The sequence below is a fragment of the Manacus vitellinus genome, unplaced genomic scaffold, assembly GCF_001715985.3.
Source record: "Manacus vitellinus isolate BGI_N305 unplaced genomic scaffold, ASM171598v3 scaffold_58_pilon, whole genome shotgun sequence".
Taxonomy (NCBI): domain Eukaryota; kingdom Metazoa; phylum Chordata; class Aves; order Passeriformes; family Pipridae; genus Manacus; species Manacus vitellinus.
This window is the reverse complement of record NW_021940671.1, coordinates 3134889-3157338: the sequence shown is the minus strand read 5'-3', so window position 1 is coordinate 3157338 and position 22450 is coordinate 3134889. Positions and strand designations below refer to the sequence as shown.

Sequence of the window (22450 nt, the reverse complement as noted above, 5' to 3'; positions counted from 1 at the left end):
AGTGGAATGTCAGGCTTAGTCAGGAATGGTGCAGGAAGTTCTGGGATACACACCTTGGATTGCAGGAATTGGTGAATTTGTATTCTTTTGTCAAGCAGCCAAACCCCAGGAAGTGGTTGAATTCAACTGTTTTTAAAATGTATGTCTGCTTTTACTTCAATTTTCCTTTATTCTGCTGAGAATCTACTTTAAACATTGAGGTGGAAAGTGAGCTCCAACAAAAAAAAAAAAAAAAAAAGAAGGACCTTGCCCCAAGGTACAGGTGGGAATACAGGAAGCATAATCCTAATTTTTTTCCCGACTACTCCTTGTGCTTTCACATTTTTATCCTTTTTTTAACCACTTAATTCCACATGAGGAGAGTTGGCTCTTACTGGTGTGTTACAGGAAGAGAATACAAAGGTGTAGGGCAAAATTTGGCTTCAGCAGGCCGACAGAATGAAATGTAGACCTGTTTTTCATGCTGCCCTCTGGAAGAGGAGGGTCAAACCCTGGTGGTGTTTGATCCCAGTGCAGAGGGGGAGGCAGACACAAACCCCCCCTCAGCACGGGGGGTGCAGCCTGTGCTTCTGGAAGGGAAGAAATCCAAGAGAAATCTGTTCCTTCAAGTGACCTAAATAATTCTCCTGGTTCCTCTGCTCAGCTGTGTTGCTCTGTCAGGGCAGCATTAATAGGATCAGATAATATCCAACACTTGAGGGTGTTTTTTCATAATTATCTGTTTAACCTTGTGATTGAGGGTAATGTATCTTCTCCATCTGTTACCAATTCAGCTGAAGTGAAACTGGTTTGTCTGTTTGGAGCCTGTTGGTGCAAATGCTGATGGATAATCGTGAGGAGCCATTAATACTGTAATTAATTAACTGACTTTGGATCGTTCTTAAAGGTAACAGTGGTTATTGATGCAGGCCAGCAGTCTGAATTCTGGATCCAAACCATCTCAAAGCTCTGCTAATTCCGAGAGATGTTTTGCAGTGGTTTTGTGAAGGAATTTTGGAGATGCTGTTTCAACTTCCATATCCTAAAACTCGTCACTGCACTTCACACTAATGAGCAGGCTGGGCAGAGGAGCCAAGAAATTAATGGACCTTAGAAACTAAATTACCCTTTCCACCCTGAAGGAAGTCTTCCCTCACACTCAGCTCATGGACTGATCCCAGCACAAGGAAAACAGAACCTGCTAAAGCCATTTGCTGGCACTGTCTTACCTTGGTATTAAATCTGTGCAGCTTTTGACCAAACCAGACTGTGCCTTGTTTCTAAAGAGGTTTCCTAGATTTAGATTTCTTTCAGACTTGCACATGTAGTAAAACTTGGCATCCATCTGAGGTGATCCCCCCCCAACTCCGCTTCTTTGAATTCCCATGGCTGCTGGAAAATTGAAATCCTTTCTGCTTTATGGAGAGAGGTTTAGAAATGGAAATTTTAGGGCTGTCTTGGATCACTGTTGCACTACTTACCATCAGCCTCGGTGTTACAGCAGAATAATTGCGAGGGAAAACACAGTTAACTACAAAGTTCTCGTGAGGCACGTGTTTTGGGGGACTTTAAGAGCCTTGGTATAGTTTTGTTAAGAAAAAATAAAGCTGTGCAGGAGCCAGTGTGTAAATAGTTGGATGTGGTTGGGTTTTTGGCAGCAGTTGCAGTGTGTGTGCTGTGCCAGGGCTGGGCACCAGCTCACAGGGAGGGAGCTGCAATGCTGGCTGTTCCCTGCAGCAGGGCACTGCTGGGAGAGACATTCCCAGTTCTCCCAGCACTGGGAGACCATTCTGTGCTTTACTCCAACAACTCTGTCCTGCACAAAGATGCTGGACATCCCTCTTCCCAAAGCCCAGGCAGACCCAGTGTTTCACAGCCAGTGTTGTGTTGGTTTTTTCCCTTAGGTGACCTCATTCCTGCAGTTCACACAAGCTCTGTGTGATCTCTGTGTGTGTGTATTCTCACAGACAAGGTGTTCAAAAGGTTCAGGTGGAAATCTTGTTTTCAGCAGTCCCTGGGCTGTGCAGTGGAAAGGCTGACATGTACCCCACCATCCCCACCTCAGACGGTGACTTTGGTGACTCCACACGCAGAGTTACTGGAAAATCTCCCTCTGAATGAAGAAATCAGCCACCAAACCTGTCTGATGCTGGCAAGGCTTTAATTTGCAAGAATATTCAAACAGTTTGAAGCAGGTTTGAGAACTTGTATTAGCAAAAGAAGGGAATTGTTTGGTCATACAAACTCATTCCCAGTGGGGCTTTTGCCAGCTCCTTTGAGGAGATGAGGGACTGGAGCTTTGCTCCTTATGTCACAAAATGTTCCCGGGGGTTGGCTGGGTTTCCTCAGCACTTTTACACCTGAAAAGCCTCTCTAAGTGTTCCCTGCTCTTCTCAGCTTAAGCTGGGTCATCCCATTCCTTCTCTTGGTGTTTTGCTGGGTTTTTTCCCAAGAAGAAATCAGTGAAAAGAGTGAGAAGTGCCAGGAGCTGTTCCCCAATCTCTTGACTCCTTCTGCACCTTCTCAGGAGGACCAGAAGGAGCAGCTTCCCTGTGGGATGAGATCAGAATATCACCTTCCACCACTGTGGACTAAAACTTCCTTGTAGAAGGATACATGGAACGTTTAGCTGAGTTTCCAGCCTTTACAGAACTTATGCAGCACTTCTGCTGGGGTGGAGCAGGAGATTCCTGCAGGATTTTGGGGACAGCTCTCCCTTGGGAGCTGTGTGACAAAAACAGTCTTTACATCCGAATGTTGTGTATTTTCACAAACACGTCATTTAATTTTTATTGTTGGGATTTTTTTTCCCCTCTAGCAGGTACCTGCTGAAAGTGCTGTGTGTGTAAAATACAAAGTGTAGCTTTTTCTGTAACATTAAAGGTTTCTGTGTCGTTCCCACACCCTGACAGAAACAAATTGTCTCGTTGCTGGTACTTGTTGCAGATTGCTGGCTGGCTGAACAGAAGACGTTCACAACTTCTGTCACTTATGTATTATTGGCCAGTGTGACAAAACCCCTCACTTGTTAGGTTTTAATATTAATGAACGATAATTTTACACTTAATTTTTGCATAAGGACTGTGTAAAATTCCGTACTCTCGGGAAACTTTTTTTTTTTCCCCCTCTGAAAGCCTGTCTTAAATAAAAAATGTCTTAACTAACAAGTGTCTTAAAGAGGGGAAATAATGTAGAGACCTGGATCTTTATAGGCCATGGGAACACCAAGGTGTGAAATCCTTCCTGCCTCTGGTTAATGCAGCTGTNCTTGTTAGGTTTTAATATTAATGAACGATAATTTTACACTTAATTTTTGCATAAGGACTGTGTAAAATTCTGTACTCTCGGGAAACTTTTTTTTTTCCCCCCTCTGAAAACCTGTCTTAAATAAAAAATGTCTTAACTAACAAGTGTCTTAAAGAGGGGAAATAATGTAGAGACCTGGATCTTTATAGGCCACAGGAACACCAAGGTGTGAAATCCCTCCTGCCTCTGGTTAGTGCAGCTGTAAGTTGTGTTGGGGGTGGGAAATGGGGTTTTTCTTTCTTTTGGAAGTTTAAATGATTCCAGTTCTGTTGCTGATGATTGGAGGAGGGTAACATTTAATAACTTCACCTGCTGCTTCTGCTCCTTTGGGCCCTGGATGTGGTGGGTGATCTTTTGCTTCCTCAGGATCGTGACTGTTCTGCCCCTTGGTTGGTTTTTTCTCCTTTTGAATTCTCAGTGGGCTTTATGAAGTTGCTTAATAAGCTTTATTTCACAGAGAAATGTAGATGTAGTTCAGTTGTGTACTGAAGTCTAAGTGCTTGTTTATGACCAGAGTTCCAATGACGAGGTGAGAACAGGAATCCATCTCCTTTCCCTGCTCCAGTCTTTCAATTCCTGTCATCCAGCCTTGCCCTTCAAGGCTCTCCTTTCTCTCATTAAGTGCCAATCCTCTGATTTTGCAGAAATTCTTTGAATTCATCCATTCATATATCCAGCATTTTCCCTTTCATGGGTAGGAGTGGGATTCTGGTGTTCTCCTGCTCTAATTCCAAGTGGATGCTGGAGTCACTCCACTGGGGCAGTGCACAGTTCTGTGCTGGGGGTGGGACTAACAAATACAGTTTTATTATGAATACAAATCATTGCTGAGCTTAAATTAAATCTTAACTGAATAAAGTTCTAGTGGTTTGCTGGCTTTGGACAAATGCTGATGAAGAAACATATTTTTATTTATTTATTGGGGTGCACAAATCTTTATTTATTGGGGAGCACAGACAGCCCATGAGTGCAGTTTGGCCTGTCAGCTGGTGGGTGTTGGCAGCCAGTGCTGTGGAGGGGATGAAGGTGAAGCAAAGTCTCCTGTGAAGCTGTTTATTGCTTGTCCACCTCCCTGTGGACAGTGTTTGCCAAATCCTAAAGGATTTCCTGCCCCAGTGCTCCTTTTTGCCTTGGTGCAGTTAAAGCACACAAATGTCACTCGATGGACGTGTCTAAGGAGTGATTTCCTGCTCCTGCTTTGGGGTTTTGTTGCTGCAGCAGAGACAGGGGATCAGAAGGAACAGGAGAACACGTGCTTCAGTTTGGGGGTTTTGCTGAGTCACTGAGGGTCTGTTTGGGCTGAATGAGCGATGTCAGAGCCTTGGGCTTGTTTCACTTTTTCCATCAGGGCAGAGCCTTTGTTGTGTTTCTTCCCTGGAACAGGAGATGCTGTTTACTAACGCTGGCTTTGCTGGGGTGAAACGTTCCTTCAGAGCAGTTTCCCTTTCTGTTCCCCCAGGGCTGTTTGAAGCACAGAAAGGCAATTCCAGCAGGGACTCCAGAGGGATTGTTTCATCTCCTCTGTCACAGAGGAAGGTGCTTTCTGGAGTCTGTTCCTGGGAGAGAGTCACAAAATAAGACATAAATGTCTCGGTGCTGTGTCTAACAAGCAGAGCTCTCAGCAGGAAGGCAGGGAGATGTTTCCTAGCTCCTGACACATTCCCTGCTCTTGGACACACCGTGTGATGTTCTTTGAAAGTGCATTCCCAACAAACAGACTTACCCTGAATTACATTCCTGGTGTTATCCTGTGATGGGAGACAGGAGATTTTGAATGACAAAATGCCACAGAAATCCATGAAGGTGCTTCTGGTGGCCCTTGGTTCAGTGAGATGGAGGAGATTGGGGTCAAGAAAGGAGACAGACTGGAAAAATCCATTTTCCAGGAGAGGAGAGAAAGGCAGCATTCTAAGATGAGATGAGGCAGCATTCTAAGTTTATTTTATACCCATTATTATTGAGGTGGGGAGTAGGGAAAGAACGTGGGAAGATGGTTCTCAAGCAGTAATTGTATGGGATTCTGGCAGTGGGGAATCTGCTGTATCAGGAAATGAAAATATAACAACAATAATTCACATTTTAATCCAAAGATTAAAGGTGTTTCAGACCAATAATGTCTACTTATGCTCTGATTTTGTATTACAAAAAGGATTATTTTAATAAATTTAAGATTTTGCGACCTCTGCCCCAGTGTAAGTCCAGCCTGTGCTCCATGTTCAACCATATAAATGAAGATTAGGTCTCTTTCTGGTCTTTTTCTTTTCTGTACAAGGGAGTTCTATGTTTGTCACACGCACAGAGAAATGTTAATAAACATGGAATCTGTTGGGTTTGTTCTGACAGGTTTAATAATAAAGGTGGCAAGTAGGAAGAGAGGTTTGGGCCTTCAAGCTGTAAAGCTCTGCCAGGCTGCACTAAAAATTAAGGGCTCAAAAAACTCCCCAACAGTGACCCAGCCAACCCCCCTCTCAAAGAAAAACCAAACAAACCAAGAAAACACACAAAAAACCCCAAACACAGCAAAATCCCCCAGACAAAACTGCCCACTATCCAAAATAAGTATCTTGATTTTTCCCTCACTAAAAAGAAGTATATTTTACAAGCTTGATATTGTCCTTTTTTCTGTGTCTCCTCAGCTTGGTAGCCTGTTTTACAGTTCATATTTTCTACCTGCCCAAAAACGTCAAATCCAGCCAGAATTTTTTTTTCTCAGCTGGACCACTGAGAGAACCTTCTCCTTCTGATTAATTCCTTTAAGAAATAATTAAAAAGAAAACCAGCGCTGAGAAAACAATTCCCCCTTTCAGAGTGGCTCTTGTAGCACTTTTTAACCATTCTTTGTTGTGGTTTTGGCCATTTTGAAGTTTGCTGTTCTATTAAATCGACTGGGTTTGGGGCAAACAATTACCTGTTATGTGTTGGACTCAAATCCTGGAGTGAGATGGGAGTGTGGAGTTGCCCTTTGTTCGTGTGGCCGTGGGTCAGGGAGGTCAGGGGGGGTTTGGTTCCCCCCCCCACAGAGGGGAAGATGCACCAACACAGAGACTGAAGTTTGAAGAGACTGTTGCTGCTGTGAAAAACAAGAGCAGAGGAAATGGGTGCACAGCTCCTTTTCTTGTGGTTCCATTTTTGAGTCGTGCTCTGAGACATTTTCTCCAGGCTAGACAGGAAGAGCTTGGATCCCCAAGCTGCAGGCTGTGCTCAGGGACATCACTGTGCTTTCAGTCTCACTCATTTCCCTTCTCCCACGTTTTTCACTGGTAGCACCTGTGTTTTCTCCCTTTCTGGATTCTTCAGGAATAGGATGAGAACAGCAATAGCACACACTTGAGTTTAAATGTTCAGAAATTTTGGCAGGCTGTCAAGTTACTGGGCAGGGGGAGGAGGAACCAGAACTGGGAAGTGGTTGTTTACTTTTTCTTCACCTTATAAATCACTCAAAATTTAGCAGCATTTAATTGAAAGCACGAAGGGAATGTTTCTGACCTTGAGGAAAATCCTGCCAAGTCTCAGTGACCCGTTTGAAATAATGAAGTTTTAGGGGTTGGCAGGAAAGTCCTGTGAACCTTGTGCAGTCTAAACACTGCAGGGGTATTTTGAGTGTGGCTGCTTCACCTTTGGGCAGTGAGTTCAGGGAGCTCAGCTTTTCCTCCTGGCCAGGTTGCAGTCGGTGGCCCAGGGTGGGTGGGTGCTGCTCAGGAGATCCCTGCCTGGAGTTTGATTCCTGCCCAGGCACAGAATTGGGATTTCAGGCATTTCTGTAAAATACTTCTCACTGCAGAAATGTTTTCATGTGGTGTTTGGGTTGGGTTTTTTTAATTATTTATTTTTTATTTTTTTTTATTTTAGACATAAACTTGTTCTTAATTCAAAGAGAAAGCTAGGAGAGAATAATTTATATTATAAGTCATATCATAAGATTACTTGGTGGAACTGAAACCACAAAACCTTGCCTTTGGTATGAGAATAATTATTTTCCCTTCTCATGATTTTTCTTGAATTGTGTTCTTGGAACATACTTTCTTTAGTTTTCAGATAATTTGTTTATAATATGTCTGTGTAAATGTTTAAAATACAACAAATCTTGGACTGATGCACAGCAATAATATTTTCCTTTCATTTCTATTTATTTGACCCTTGTGTGGTTTCAGGAGAAAAAATAATTTTTCTTTTCAAACTTTTTGCTTGACTGTAGAAGAGCTTGCAGAAGAGGTGAACTCCTTGGCTCGTTTCAGATTTACCTTCTTGTTTAAATAGAGAAATCCTGCAGCAGTTGGGATACCCTTCAAGGTGTTATTCTGTGGGAAAGTCAAGCATCCCATCCTGCTCTAATACTGTGATATTGGGAGTGGTTTTAGTAGGCAAAAACCCCTCAATATGTTGATTTTTTTGCCCCATCTTAAGATTGTGTTGCTGGAGGTCACTGGTTTGGGATCTTGTCCCATACCTGTGTTACCCCTCTGAGTAATGATTTCCTTGGCTGAGGGATCCACCTCTCCCTGTTTTGATACCAGATTATTTCATGTACCTCCTAAAGAAATGAAATGATGGTCTTTGTGCAGTGATACAGTGTGACTAAATCTGTTAAACTAGTCACTGTGCTTGGCAAGAAGAAGGAGGTCCTGATTACAGAAGACTAATCCTAGAAGGGGGGTATTACAGTGCCTGAAGTTTTGGGCTTTCCAGTTAAGAAATGAGAGTGTAAAACTTACATATCCCGAAGGTAGGAGAGGAAGGGGACACAGGGAAAGCTGCAGAGAGAAGAGGTGGGTGAGGGCTAAAAACTAACCAAAAGGAACGTGGTGATGTGGGACCTGCAGTTGTCATTTTCCAAAAGAAATCATTCAGGACACTGTTGGGAGCTGGAGTGCTGGAGAACAGAGAGGGAATATGGCTGAGTGAACTGTGCATCTTCAGCTTTAATACTTCACATCCCTGCTAATGCAGGTCCTTCTCCTAAATGTGATTTGTGTGCCACCTGTTTCCACTGCACTCCCTCTCCAGGGACATCCAATGGGAGGCAGCCTGGAGGAGCTAAATTATTTGGAGAGGATTCAGTGATTGACTTAAATGTAAAGGGATTAATTGGTCTCTAAACTAGTCAATTAAACTGCACTCCGAAAGTGGAAAGATCACAAATGCATGGCAGTGAATAAATTAATGCATTTTTCATGGCTTTAGAATTTTCTACATGTTGCTTAATTTGTTTTGAATCATAAAATTTATTCCATTAATCGTGATCATGCTGCATAATGGACACATGTGAAATAATTTTGTGCAGCCATCCTCCTAAAGGACAGCTGGCAGCAGGCTTAGAGCACGAATTTCAGGGTGTATTAGGAGGTGTTTACAGCTTTTGCAGCCTCTTTTACAGGCTGTACAGCAAAGGAGAGCAAATTTTCTGTGAGACCAGGCTGTGAAATGAATGAGGATCAGGTCTCTGAGAAATCTGGCTCCGTTCTGTGTCACTCATTAAACCCTGAGCTCTTCAAGGGAAGTGTGAAGGACATTTGATGCTGAGTCCTTGGTGCCTGAGCAAGGTGTACAGTGCAAAGAAATGCAGGGAGATGGAGGTGCTTGGCTTTGCTGCCTTGTTTGGGGGTATTTTATGTTTGGTTGGTTGGTTGGTTGTTTTTAATTCAGTCAAGGTACAGTTATTTTCTTTCCCTTTGCAGCAGTGCTGTCCTCCTGCCACGTTTAAGAGTTCAGCTGCAAGTCCTCAGAATATTAAAGCTCTCCATCAAGGTTCATATCTCCTCCTGTTCTGTAATTGGAAACACTGGGTTATTCCCATGGGTTTGTAACCCTGCAGAGATGGCAGAGGAGTTTGAACACAGGGGGGAATTGAGTCTTCCAGCACCTGGAAATGCTGTTTGCAGTTGTCATTACTGGATTTTTGGTGGGAGATGGTCAGAAGTTCCCCAGCTCACCTGTTCCAGGAGCGGGGCTGGTCCCTCCCTGCAGAGCTCCCAGTGCTGGTGTGGATTCACCAGAGAAACAAAAAAACTGCCTCCCAAAAATGGGCACAGGGGCTTAATACCTGAAGGGTCTGAATTTCTCCTCGAGGTGGTGTGAATCTGTGACATAAAACTCGGGATAAATAAAGTGTTTGGTTCTCCTTTTCCCCACGAGGAGCCCGTGGGAAGCAGCTGCTTGAAAGCACAAATCAAAACTGCATTAATAGTTTTTTAGACCTCGAGAATAATGATCTTCCTTGTTGAACAAGCTGAGTAACCACAGTTCCCCCTGTCGATGTGCTTGCTCTGTGAACGGATCTGATAAATCGAATTTCATCTGCACTGAATTTAACGACAACAAAGGGTCTGTGGCCCTTCTTCTCCTTGGGTTTGCTGTGGGTTTTATGTGGCCTTAATCTAATATAATGCTGCTTTGGATAATAGCACCGAGCTTCCAGGGGGGTGAAGGGTGCATTAACCTACATTACAGATTGCAAGAAACATTTGTCCCTTATGAGATCTCAGTTGCCATGATTTTTGGGCCCCGTTTTTAGGATTTATGTAGAATTCTCTTTGCAGATTTTGGCCCAATTCATTTTAAAGCTGCACAAAACCCCTCCCCAATTTAAACACGTGATGCAAGTGGCAGTGACTTCCTCTCTGCTTTACTCTGAGAATCACCTCACGTTCATGTATTATTTCCCCTTGTACTTTATACCTTCTAGTCAGGGTTGTTGTAGAGCCTTTGACAGCTGGTTTTCTTCTATTTTTAATTTTCAGGTCTCCCCAGCCTGGTTTGCACAGCACTGTGGTGGTAGTTGCTGTAGTCAGGGTTGTTGTAGAGCTCTTGATAGCTGGTTTTCTTCTCCTATTTTCCATTTTCAGGTCTCCCTGGCCTGGTTTGCAGAGCACTGTGGTGGTAGTTGCTGTAGTCAGGGTTGTTGTAGAGCTCTTGATAGCTGGTTTTCTTCTCCTGTTTTCCATTTTCAGCTCTCCCTAACCTGTTTACAGAGCTCTATGGTAGTTGTTGTAGTCAGGGTTGTTGTGGCAGCTGGTTTTGTTCCCTATTTTCCATTTTCAGGTCTCCCTGGCCTGGTTTGCACAGCACTGTGGTGGTTGCCTCAGCTCGGGGTTCCCACGTGAGGCAATGTTTGGTGTCTGAGGGACTCAGAGCTGTTATTTGTACACAGAACAGCACGTGTGTTACAGAAACAAATGCTGTGACCTTTCAGGCACTGCAGACATAATCACAGAGTAGCCCTGTAAAATGCACCCAGCAGGGCTTAGCTCAGGTTACAGGGGTATTTAGGGTAATCACTTCTAACAAATGGCTTTGGAGCTGAAAGACATTTCTGAGGCAAAACAAATCATCAAATGCGTTAAATTTTTAGCTTTCTGAGCTAGTTGTGGTGTAACTCGAGGCAGAATTTAGTTAATTTTTGACATTTTGTTGTAGAAGAATTGCTGTGTTGTCCCATGTTAACGCTCTTCTGAAATGTGCAGGGTGGAGTCTGGTAGAGCCCAGAGCAAAGGCTGGTGACAGACTTGTCTGTGGCTCTGACTGAATCTGTGCCACAAGGACACAGTAAAAGAAAGAATTGCCTGATGTGATCACTGAGGGACTCCTGGAGTACTACTAATGTATGGAAATGAAGCTCCCAGTGCAGATGTGGTTTGATACTCCCACGTCCCCGTGTGTTAAACACCCTTTTTGTTTGTGTGCTGAGCAGGATTCCATCACTAACCTGACTTTTAACACACAACCAGTGCAATTATGGGGTGAGACTGAAAACTGTGCTCACTTAATTTGGATAAAATCAATGCCCACCCATCCCCAGCGTGCACCAGCTGCCCGTTCCACAGCAACATGACACAAATATTCATGGACAGGATGATATTCTGACTCCTGAAAGCATCTTTATGAGGGGTAAGGGAAAGCCTTTTGCAAAGCTCCAGCTCCGTGTGGGGCTGTGACCCACAGATGGCTCCTTCCAACTGTGCCAGTCATTCCAATCCAGCTCATGTTGTGAGGCCCAGGAGCTGATGGCTCTGTTAGCCCTGACAGAACTGCCAAGGAAAGCCCACGTGGAAGGAAACCCAGGGTTGAAACTTGGCAGGGCTGAGCTGTTGAGAAAAGGTCAGTTTATGCCTTAGGCTCTAAAAAATGGCATCGTTGGGTTGGCGAAGCTCCACCAGCGCCAGGCAGGCTGGGGCTGGAGTTTGGGGCTGTTAATGTTCAAAAGGATCCTTTTGCTGTGCTGGTTTTTAGAGCACAACTGCTCATGACAGTTCTGAGGTGATTTTGTGCCCGTGTGGGGTTTAATAAGATGCTGGCACCAACAGCACGAAAAGAAGCTTTTTTTCTGGAGATTCCACATGTAACTGAAGGTGTCACTTGTTGGTGTTGTGAATAAGCCATGAGTAAGTTATGTGGCACAGTGAATACAGGAGCTTATCTGCCTGCATTCCTCTTTTAAGGAGTATTAGACCTGTTATGGAGATGGATTTTCCAAAGGACCCGTTTCAAAGCCTCTCATGGAGAGAGGGGTGAGAACAGCAGGGACTTGGGAAACTTTATATGCCATTTTCCCTGATGTGTTGGTGTTTTGAGCATGTTCAGCATGAAATAATGCATCTATTCTTACAATCTTCTAGTTCATTGTAATTCATTTTGTAGCTGTCACCAGCTGGTACTGTTGTTTTTAGAATACCTGGCAATACTGGTACAAATATAAGCAAGTTCCTGATTTTTAAGGACATACATCTTAGAAAGCTCGGAATTTCCAGTGAAAAATGTGTGTTTGTTTTGGCATTAACCTGCAAATAACTTTAATCACCTCCATGTTTCTCGTTTGGTGTGCTTTTATATTGTGTTTTAAAGTCTATATCCTGCACTGCAATGGAAATACAGTCCCACCAACTCCTGTGCTTTCTGAACGGGGCAGGATCCAGTGTCTCACCACAAAGAATTGCAATTCCCAATGAATACAATGAACTTGCAGAATCACTTTTTTGGTGCCCACATTTCAAATAATTCAAAATAGTTGTAGTTGTAAATCAGCTCTGTTCTGGAGTGCAGCACAAATGCTAAAGCCCCAAATGCATTCAGGAATGATTAGTGCCTGGAGCTCCAGGTTGTGGCACGGTGCTGACTGCAGCATTTCCCATCCCTCTGCCAAGGGGAGAATGCTGCTTGGGATTTCGTTGCAGAAATGTTATTTCAGAGCTCCACAAGCCCTTTTCCTTTTTTTCCCCTCGGTCAGTTTTATCTGGTATTGATTAGATTCAGTAAAAATCAGATTTTATTAAAAAATTACAGTTTGGCACATAAGATCTTTAAGTGATCTGAATTTCTGCTGGAGGGAAATTACCTCTGTTTATCTGCTCGTCTGCAGATGGTATTTTTTCCAACCTGATGTGTCTTAAATGTTGAGAAGTTTTATTCAGAAGAGCTGTTGGGTTCCTGCAGTTTGATCCACAGGTGCCATCCCACAGGAGGTAAATCAGGGCCCATTTGTGGAGCAGGAACCATCTAAAGCCATTTTGAATGTGTTGGATTTTCAGCATGAAACGTGAACCCCAAACCTGCACTGCCATACCCTGACTTCAGCTGGTTTATTTTTCTATTATCAGATGTATTGACCAACTCTTTGTGCCATCTGTTGCTAAATTGTGTTCTGATAAATGTTCTTTATCCAGGCACTTTCAGCCTTCCTGCTTTTACTCCACGTTGCCTTTGGTATTAACTGACACCAAGAGCAAAGAAAACAAATACAATGCAGTGGCCATGGCAGCCTCCTGCCTGATTTAGTTATTTAGTGTTGTGTATTTTGGAATTACTTCAGTTCATCTTAAAAGTCATGAGAAGCACTTTTAGCTCAGAACAGCATATTTCAACGAGTCACATTAGATGCACATGTGCAGCTAATAATAAATCAATGAATTTCCATGCTCACCATGCAACACTAATACAGAAAATAAGGGGTTTGTTGTCAATATCTATGGGAGATTTTCCCCTATTGTGGGGAAGTACCTGAGGATCACAGGAGTAAAACTACTCCAGTTGTACTGGAAGGAACTCTCACAGTGCCAGTACACTGGAGGAGCTCCTTAGAAATTCAGATTACCCATTCATAAAAGCCAAATATTAAACTCTGCTTTAATGTACTGCAAAAATACACGGATTTCTTTCTGGGTGTGGGTTTCAGGGTGGGAAGGAGGGGGGTGTCACTGCAGAACACATTCCCTCTGCACTCAGAGAACAAACCCCAGTGTCCCTCCGGGCTGGCAGCTCATCCTCAAATTTGTGCTGAGGGAAGGATGGGAGCTTGTTGGAGATGGGATCAGGGAGAGAATCCCATGGGTGAACCACGTCCTAGCCTTGGCAGGGGGCTCTGCTGGTGACAACTGAGGGAGTGTGGAGATAACAGGTCTGTAACACAGCAAGTGTTGAGATAATGTTATCTGAGTGCTTGCTGTGCTGGGAAACTGGGACCTCGGGGCTCTACTCCACCCCTGCCAAAACACTGAGGGCAATTCATGTTTATACCAAGTTTCTGCATGTACATGTCATACATTAAAAAAAAATAGATCCAATAGGATATGTGAGACAACACAAGGATTTATAAATACAATTATTAACAGGCCTGGTAGTTCTGGGAACTGATGTTCTCCTCTCTTTTTATTTCTTTGAGGTTGGGGAGAGGAAGAGATAACAAAGAGACAAGGAATCATTGCCAAACAATATGATTTTAATCTGCAACTTGGCCTCTGTGTTCTTACTCTGTGCCATACAAAGATTAGTGACTTGGGGCAGAGATGAGACAGAAATCCAGGCTGGTTTTGTGTCACCAAGTATCAGTGTCCCTTGTGACACTGTTGCTCATGAACACAAAGAAAAGATGTTTCAGGCCCTGTGATAGAGCAAAATAATTGCCACACCTGGGTTCAGCTGCTCTTCCTTACCCCTGGGACAATCCTGAGCTCCAGCTGGAGGCAGGGCAGTGCCCAGCTCTTCCTCAGCCCTGGAACAAGGTCCAGCTGGAGGCAGGGCAGTGCCCAGCTCTTCCTTAGCCCTGGAACAAGCTCCAGCTGGAGGCAGGGCAGTGCCCAGCCCTGTCTGCAGCTCCAGCCCAGAGAAGATGCTGCATCCAGGGTGGCTCTGAGCCTCTGGTGGCCGGGGGTTGATGTTTGGGGTGACAGAGCAGCAGGAGTTTCCAGGTTGGTGTTTCCCATTTCCGAGTGTGGAGCTGTGAGAGGCCGCAGCAGAGACACCCTGGCTGTGAGGGCTCCACCCCAGGGCAGGAATGGGGGTTTTGTGCTGCCTGCCATTTATTGGGAGGCTGTTGGCATCCAGAAAACTCTGGAATTGGCTGTGTCTGGAAATGCTTTCGTTTTTGGTTTAGTTGTGGTGTCTGCAAAACCTGTTCCCAATTGTGCCGTGATTCTCGAATGTATGTTGTGAACTCCCCGAGCTGTCCTTCTGGATAACTCACTGTGATTCCAGGCTGGGCAGGGTTCAGATCCCAGCTGGTGGGCAGAGGGTCTGTTATGGGTTTCTTACAGTCACAGGGAATGCCACAGGAATATCTTGCCTCTCAGATTTGTGGGCACTGCTCGTCACACCAGCCAGGTCCTGCTCTCATTCTGCTGTCTCTCCTGGATCTCCTGCCTGCCTGGGAGCAGTGCAGCCAGCCCTCTTCCCAGGGAATGCCTGGGAATCACTGTGGAAATGCCTCCTTTTTGGGAGCTGGGGTTTTTTAACCCTTTGAACGTGTGATTTCCCCTAAAGGCCAGAGAATGTGTCCCTGCCTTTTCCATTTGCTGCCCGCTCTCAGTTCGGGTGCTCTGCTCTCCTGGAGTGTGTGAGGGAGCTCTCCCTGCTCACACAGCTGCCTGCCTGTCCCTGCAGCTCCCAAACTGGGCCATGGGCCATCCTGGAGGAATGTGCTGGAGTTCTGGGCACGGGGAGAGTGCAGCATTGCTCTCACTTGGGGAGGATCCCACTGTGCACTGCCCAGGATTTCAGGCCACTCTGCCCTGCAACAGAGGCTCTTCTGACTGACTTCTCTGACAGCAAAGCCTTTCTTCCCATCCCACTGTGGGACCTGGTTCAAATTCAAACTTCACCGAGGGGTTTTTATTTCCAGATGATTTAAGAAGGGGTGATTTTCATCCTGGATTGCTCATTTTTCTTCAGGAGTGTTATTGAGTGTTGGGGTGTCCAGGTGGTGCCATCTCTTGCCCAGACCCCTCTGGGACCTGTCCTGTTGCTTTAGACAAATTTAAAGGAAATTATTTGGTTATACTCTCATGTTCCAAACCTGCCTTTTCATGCCCTCTTTTTTGTAGTCCCCATCAAACAAGTGATTTGGTGTGACTGTTTTCCTGATGCTTGTGCCTTGCTGCTGCCTCTTTTCTGAGATCAGGCTTAATAAAGCTATTTTAGGGTAACTTTGAATTGAGGGCTTGCAGATCCCAGCCTTAATTTTGAGGAGAATTAGAGCAGCCATACAATTTATTGATCACAAAATATAATTAATTGTCCAGACTTAGTGGCTTTATAGACAATTGCTTATAAAATAAAGGAGAGGAACAAGAGGCTGCCAGCAGCCCAGAGGCAGGGGAGGGACATCAACCTCCTCTGTAGAGAAATAATTATTTAAAAACACTCATCTTGAAATTGTTCTAAAAATAGGATGAATATGTACAAATCCAGGATTCTCAGACTTTCACCATGTTCTTCCAAGGAATTTTCCCTGTCAGCTTTGGCATCAGGTTCCCACTGCACTTCCCAGGTGTGTAAAGAGGTTGCAGTGTTTGGGACAAACCAAGACTGGCAGAGATGATTCCAGTCATTAAAATAATAATAATGATAAAATTCATATAGTGAAACTATTATCAAATGTCCCTCTGATAAGGAAAAAAAAAATTGGTTATGTTCAGTTAAGGTTTTTTTGTAGATTCTTCTTCCCCAAATCCCAAAGTAATTGTTACTGGCAGGTTTTATTGTTATTTTCCTGAGGTAATTGATTTCCACATTTGTCACGTGTTTTAAAATCTGTTGTGAGGTTCAGTTTGGCTTTATACACAGGTGTGCTTCAGTACCTACACTCCAAACTCGATTTTAAGTTGGCATTTTTGTCATTGAGGTGATTAAAAATAATCTCTTTACAGTTTGAATTCACACTCAGGTTCCAGTGGGTGTTTATACAAACCTCCCAACAACTGGAAACAATACCTGAATGCATCAGATGTTCTCCTCTCTCTGCCAACGTTGTGCTGGTTAAACACAGTCAGATTTTCCTAATCCTCATCTGATTTTTTTATATATGAGCAAATTTAATGTAATGTTATTTTCTTCAAGTCATTTATAGCAACCGAGGGATTGACATTCAGAAAGATTATGAGAAGTCCTAAATATCACATTGACAGGGGGATTCAGCTGCATTTTTAGGCATCTCCAGAGTTATTTAAGGTAATGAAGATCCCAGAGGAAACAGCTGAAAAGCAGTTGATGGCAGCTGCAGGTGATTAGGTGCCAAATTGAAGGTTTGACACTTTATTTGAAGGTTCTTCTGTGTTACAGGGAAAAAAAATCCCTGCAATTCTTAGGAGAAGGACACAGATCTTTTCTTTTATTGCAAAAGGCTCTGTGACATTGCCATTTCTTTGTATTTCTGTCCTCCTGTTTCAACAGTTATTTTAATTTTAGCATGTAAGTCTCAGTGACCATAGTGGAAATATTCTTGGGAGTGTATGCCAAGGTGTTGTGCTGGCTGGAGAGCACAGTGCTCAGCATTTTTCACACCTCAGCCCTAATAAATAACAGATATTCCATGTATGTTGTGTACATTCCATTTGGGAAGGTGACATCCTGACTGATGGACCATCCTGACCATCAGGCACCTGGAAAGAGAGGAAAGGCTTCTGAAAAAACACCTGTAAAAAAGGAGACAGCTCCTGCTCAGTGTGACCAGAGGACTGTCACAGATCTGCAGTCTTTGGAAATGTTTCTGATTTTTATAAAATAGGACGAGAAGAGCAGGCTTCACTTAAGTTTGTGTTGAGATTTTCTCATGGAAAATCTGTCTGTGGTGGCACTGGCTGTGTGCCTGAAAAAAAGCCAAGGAAAGCAAGAAATTCAAACCCTCAGACTCTCCCTGGTAGGGTTAATCCCAATAGGGTTTATACTGAATTAGTCCAGCTGAAATATATTTCCAAAGGAATTCCCGGTGACATGGCTGAGCATTTTCACTTCATACCACACCCAAGGCATAAATAATTGCATTTCACTGCCCCCAACATTTGTTTTCCCAATGCATTAGATGGTTCAGTCTGGTCCAGGTTTCTGATTTGGAGCTGCTTCTAGGGAATCTATGGCCCGTTGTCCCCCCTGGGTCAGGCTGGGGCCTTGCTCAGCAGGGTCACCTGCTTCTCACACTTCTGGCCTTTCTTCCTCTCCTCTGGGTCACAGTTCTGACTCAAAACCCTGATGGTGAGCGGTCTTTGTTCCTTGTGTAAGTCATTAATACATGCAGAGGGAATGGACAGTGCAGCTGTGCCAAATTAGTGACCTTTTCATGGCTGTACTTGGACAGGTATGAGCTGACAAGTCAAGGTGTTGTAACGCTTTGTGGAGCAGAGCAGAGTGTTTGGCAGCCATCCCCTGTGCCTTGCTGGTGGTTTCTGATATTTTGAATATCTGATCAGAATGAATACAGGAATGAGTGTGTCTAAAAACCTCCAGAGATAGTGGGGGAGGCTTCTCAGAAGCCTGTCAGCCTCAGTTTTTGAATCAGGTTGAAAGAAATGTAAATAAGGTAAAATACCAAATCAGTGTGAACACGGTGCTGGCTGTCCTTGGGAGCTCCAGTCTGATCTGCATTTTGTTTGGCTGTTTCTGGGGTGCCTTTGTTGGTGCAAAGATTGTGGATCTGGGAGGAAAACTGGGTATTGATGGTGTTGGAAGGTGCCAGTGAGGAGCTGGATGGTGTGTGGGATTTTGGAGGTCTGAGGTGTGTCTGGATGTGCTGCAGAGCAAAGCAGGGTCTGGGTCAAGCCTTGTGCTCAGGCTGCGGGGAAGGCTGGGCTGCTCTGAGCCTGGGGAGGGTTCTCTGCTTGGATTTGATGGGAGATCTGGCTCCCATTTGCAGTGAGAGTGATTTGTGCAGCCTGGTATTTAAGGAATTGGGAGCTGTGCTGCAGGCAGGAATGTCAGAGCCTGGGAGCACATGCCAGAGCGGGATCAGCAGTGTGCTGACAGCGCTTCCTTGGAATGAAATTCCGCTTTGGTACCAAAGTAAACGTTTTCCTTGGGATCTGCCAGGACTTGGGAGGAAGGGAGGAAGTCCCCAGGCCTTGATCTTTGTTATTTTTGGTCCTGAGAGCTGAGCTTATGGCAGTGACTGGAACCAGAGGAGCTGAACTGTGCTGTCGCTGCTGCTTCTCCAGCAAAGCCGGGTGGGGGAGCCCAGGGAGGACACAGAGGGCTTGGAGCTGGAGGGTCTGAGCTGCTGGGCAGGGGGTGTTGTGCCAGCAGGGACAGCAGCTCCAGGAGCTCTGCTCTGAAGAGAAGAAACACTGGAGTGATGGAGTTTTGTTGGGCTCTTTCTAGAACTGAGCCTGATTTAGTTTGGATTCAGTGCTAGAGATGATCCATCTTTCACTAGTGAGGTATTTATTGCTGGGCATCAGCAGGAATATTCATTCCTGTTATTCTTTAATCTGGCCTATTTGCAGGAAAGCAAAATGGGCTAATACTGTACCTGTGTACCTTTCTCCCTACAATTAGTTTTATACACTTTTACTCCCAGACTAACGTTCTGATCTTAGTGATTAATTCTGGTGTTGGATGATTCTCCATTGAAAGTCCTGGCATGCATTCCCTTCCCTCCAAAAACATGACTCTGTTGTCTTTCAGCCCCTGCCTGTGTGTATTTCTCATTCTCACAGTGTTTATGGGGAGCTGTGAATGTTACATGCTCTGTTCCTGCCACACCACTTTGCAGGAGACTCAAAAGGGTCCTTATGTGGTCCCAAAAGGCAATTTTTTCTCTTCAGTTCAATATCAGCCAAGCAAGACCCCCAGTCAAACCCTGTAGGAAGCTTGCAGAATCCAGAGGATTTCTGTAATATCCTAAAGACAGGGGTTGAAAATACCTCCTTTACAAATAGCTTTGCTCTCTGCTTTAGAAAGGCCAACCTGCTGCTGTGGACTCTGTGCAGAAATTATCCCCACTTGATCTTAGACCAGATTTCTCATGGTTTTTTTTATTTCTTAAGACTTTTTTTATATTAAAGGCTCTCATCCTGTGCAAGGAAACTAATGGGCTTTGATTAAATAATTGGGCTCTGCTTTAATTTTGTATTTCTTGTGTGTGCAGAAATCCATTGTTCAGGGGTTTTTATTGCATGGATTGGTTTGTTTTTCCTCTGGGGGCAAGGCAGCTGGATAGAAATACCTGGAATCTGTGCCCCATTTTGTCCCATGTCCCATTCCCTCCCTCCCTCCTCATGCAAATTAATAATCTGTTTACTTCTTCAACACTGTGGGTGGTGTAACTTCTTTCCCTCATGAAAATCAAAATCTAAGGAAACCTTTTATTTCATGGAATTAAATTATTGCTCTGAAGTACTTCAGAATCCGGGATGGCAGCACCAAGGACGTGCAGTTGTCACCTGTCACTTAAGTCACCTTTTCTCTCCAGGTGCCTTTTTTGGTGGTAGGATTTGAGGCTCACAGAGGAGCGAGGACAGGCTGTTAGATGGTTAGAGCTGAAGGGAGTGAGAGCTGTCTCTAAAACCCAGGTCCCACCAAGGATGGCCCAGAGCCAAAGCCAACAGCCCTCAAACTGTGCCCAGCTATTGAACTGGACAGGAACATTGCTGCATGCTTCCCACTGCAGCTCTGAGCATTTCCACTCCCTTAAAATGATGAGAAAAGGCACAAAATGTGCTTTGTTTTCTTTTTTTTTCCCGTGGCTTTCTGGCAAGGAGTGTTGAAGCAAATGGTTTGCTGTGATGGGAGGCTGTTCCATGGGCAGAATGAAGTGAGAACATTTTCAACAGCACTCATTTCACATTAAACTGGATGATCTGTGGCCAATCCTTGGTTCACCTTAGCCCATTGTCAACATTTCATAACAGTCATGTGCTTTTATGTTCCTTAATGGAGATTCTCATGAGGTATTAGGCCTTTCAGGTTCCCTTTTTTATTCCCTTGGATAGAATTCAAATAGAACCTGAATTAGAACTGGAGTAGAACTGGAATTAGAACTTGAATTAGAACTGGAATGGAACTTGAATGGAACTTGAATTAGAACTGGAATAAACTGGAATAGAACCTGAATTAGAACTGGAATAGAACTTGAATTAGAACTTGAATTAGAACTGGAATGGAACTTGAATGGAACTTGAATTAGAACTGGAATAAACTGGAATAGAACCTGAATTAGAACTCGAATAGAACTCGAATAGAACTCGAATAGAACTCGAATAGAACTCGAATAGAACTCGAATAGAACTTAGAGGACTTTCTGAAGACCCTTATTTTTAGTGCTTGACTCCTGGTTCAAATCCCGTTTGTCTGTAATGAACTTATCATTTTAAACCAGTAGGAAGACCCGTCTCTGCAGCAGCTGCCAACACTGTCAGTGATTTGTGCAGTGACAGATCCTTCTGTCAGGTCTGACTATCAATCAGCAGTGAGCCTGAGGACAGGAGGGGGTGTGTTTGGAGTCACAGCCTGCTCAGAGTTCCTTTCCACGCTAATGAAGCCGTTTCTCTTGCAGTGAACACTTGTCCTGTGCCTTCACCTTCTTCCTGCACGGGGAAAGCAACGTGTGCACGAGCGTGGAGATCGCTCAGCACCAGCCCATCTACCTGATCACTGAGGAGCACATCCAGATGGCACAGTCCTCCCCCTCGCCCTTCCAAGGTATGGCAGCTGGCCCTGGAGCCCTCTGGAATTCGGGGGTCAGGTTCTGCTCAGGAAGTTGGGGATGCAAGGAAAAAGGTTGTGAGGATTCAATGCCGTAGCCAGCCAACGGTGTGGGAATCCTCCAGCAGTTTCTACCTGTTAACACTGGTTTTAAAGGTACATTCTTATAGCAAGGAAAGCAAAGAAATGAATAATATTTTGTTTAAAAATTCTTACTGTTTAAGGAAGTGAGTGCACTGATTTGATTTTATGTCTGGGCTCAAATCTGAAGCTTCAGTGCCACGTGACTACAAATACTGAGCTTATCTGACTTAGGAGTGCTTTCCATTCAGACAGTCAACTATTTACTAACCTGTTTTTAAAAAAGGGCGTGAAAAAGTATCAGGAACAATGAAAAACTTGAAGTATCCGTGACTGTTTACTTGCCAGCGTAAGAAATTAGAATTTTACAGGATTCAGTTAATGGCTTGTTAAATTCGTGATGCAGTTTTGCTGTGTTGCTCTACATTAAAAAAAAACCCCAAGCCCTTCAGGATTTTGAGTCATTGAGTTAGGCTGTCTTTGCTACAGTCTGAAATCGTAATTTCAAAGCAAATAAAGACGAAATCTTTATAAAGTTCAACATACAGTAAAAAAAAAACCCGCACCCAGAGACATATAAAATGATCATTTATAGAGATGTTAATTTATAGAAGCTTTATTGAAAAACATTTTGTTTCTAAATGTAAAGCTTTGACAAAGGCTCAGGCACTTAAATCACAGAAGATTTTGTTCCAGCCAGCAAAATTCACGGCTCTCTCAAATCAAATATGGCTAAAAGCAAAACTGAGTGGGCATGGAAATCCCTGCTGTTCAACAGCTCGTTTTCCTTATTTGTTGTGACTGCATCTTCTTCGTGTCTGGGGTTGTGTAAGAAGCCTCGTGGTCCTGTCCTCTGTCCTTCCTTGGGATAGCAAAGGATGCACCCTCATCCCTTTGCCATAGTGCTGCTTCACTGCCCTGAAATTAGTGGAAATTCATTGACTGTGGAAATTGTTATTGGCCTAAACTGCAGAAAGGTCCCTTCTTAGCTGAGCAGGAGCCGTGCAGGACCAGTGCAGGTTTAGGTTCACACCCTGACTGGGTTTGCAGCAGCTGCCCCTGGAGCCAGATCCTTCCCTGCCCGGGCAGAGGGGGGAGCAGAGCTGGAGCAGAGCTGTGTTCCCAGCTGGATGGGGCTGTGCAGGGGTGCAGGTCCCCCCCAGAGCTGTTCCCAGCTGGATGGGGC

At 44.3% G+C, this 22450-nt stretch overlaps 1 protein-coding gene across 1 annotated transcript in view; it reads left to right on the top strand.

The window, feature by feature from the left end:
• MED13L (mediator complex subunit 13L) overlaps positions 1-22450 on the top strand; it is a 92897-nt gene that overhangs the window by 21316 nt on the left and 49131 nt on the right. Inside the window, 1 exon segment of the mRNA XM_029963293.1 lies at positions 21035-21180. Within this exon segment, the coding sequence (XP_029819153.1) occupies positions 21035-21180 (146 nt within the window).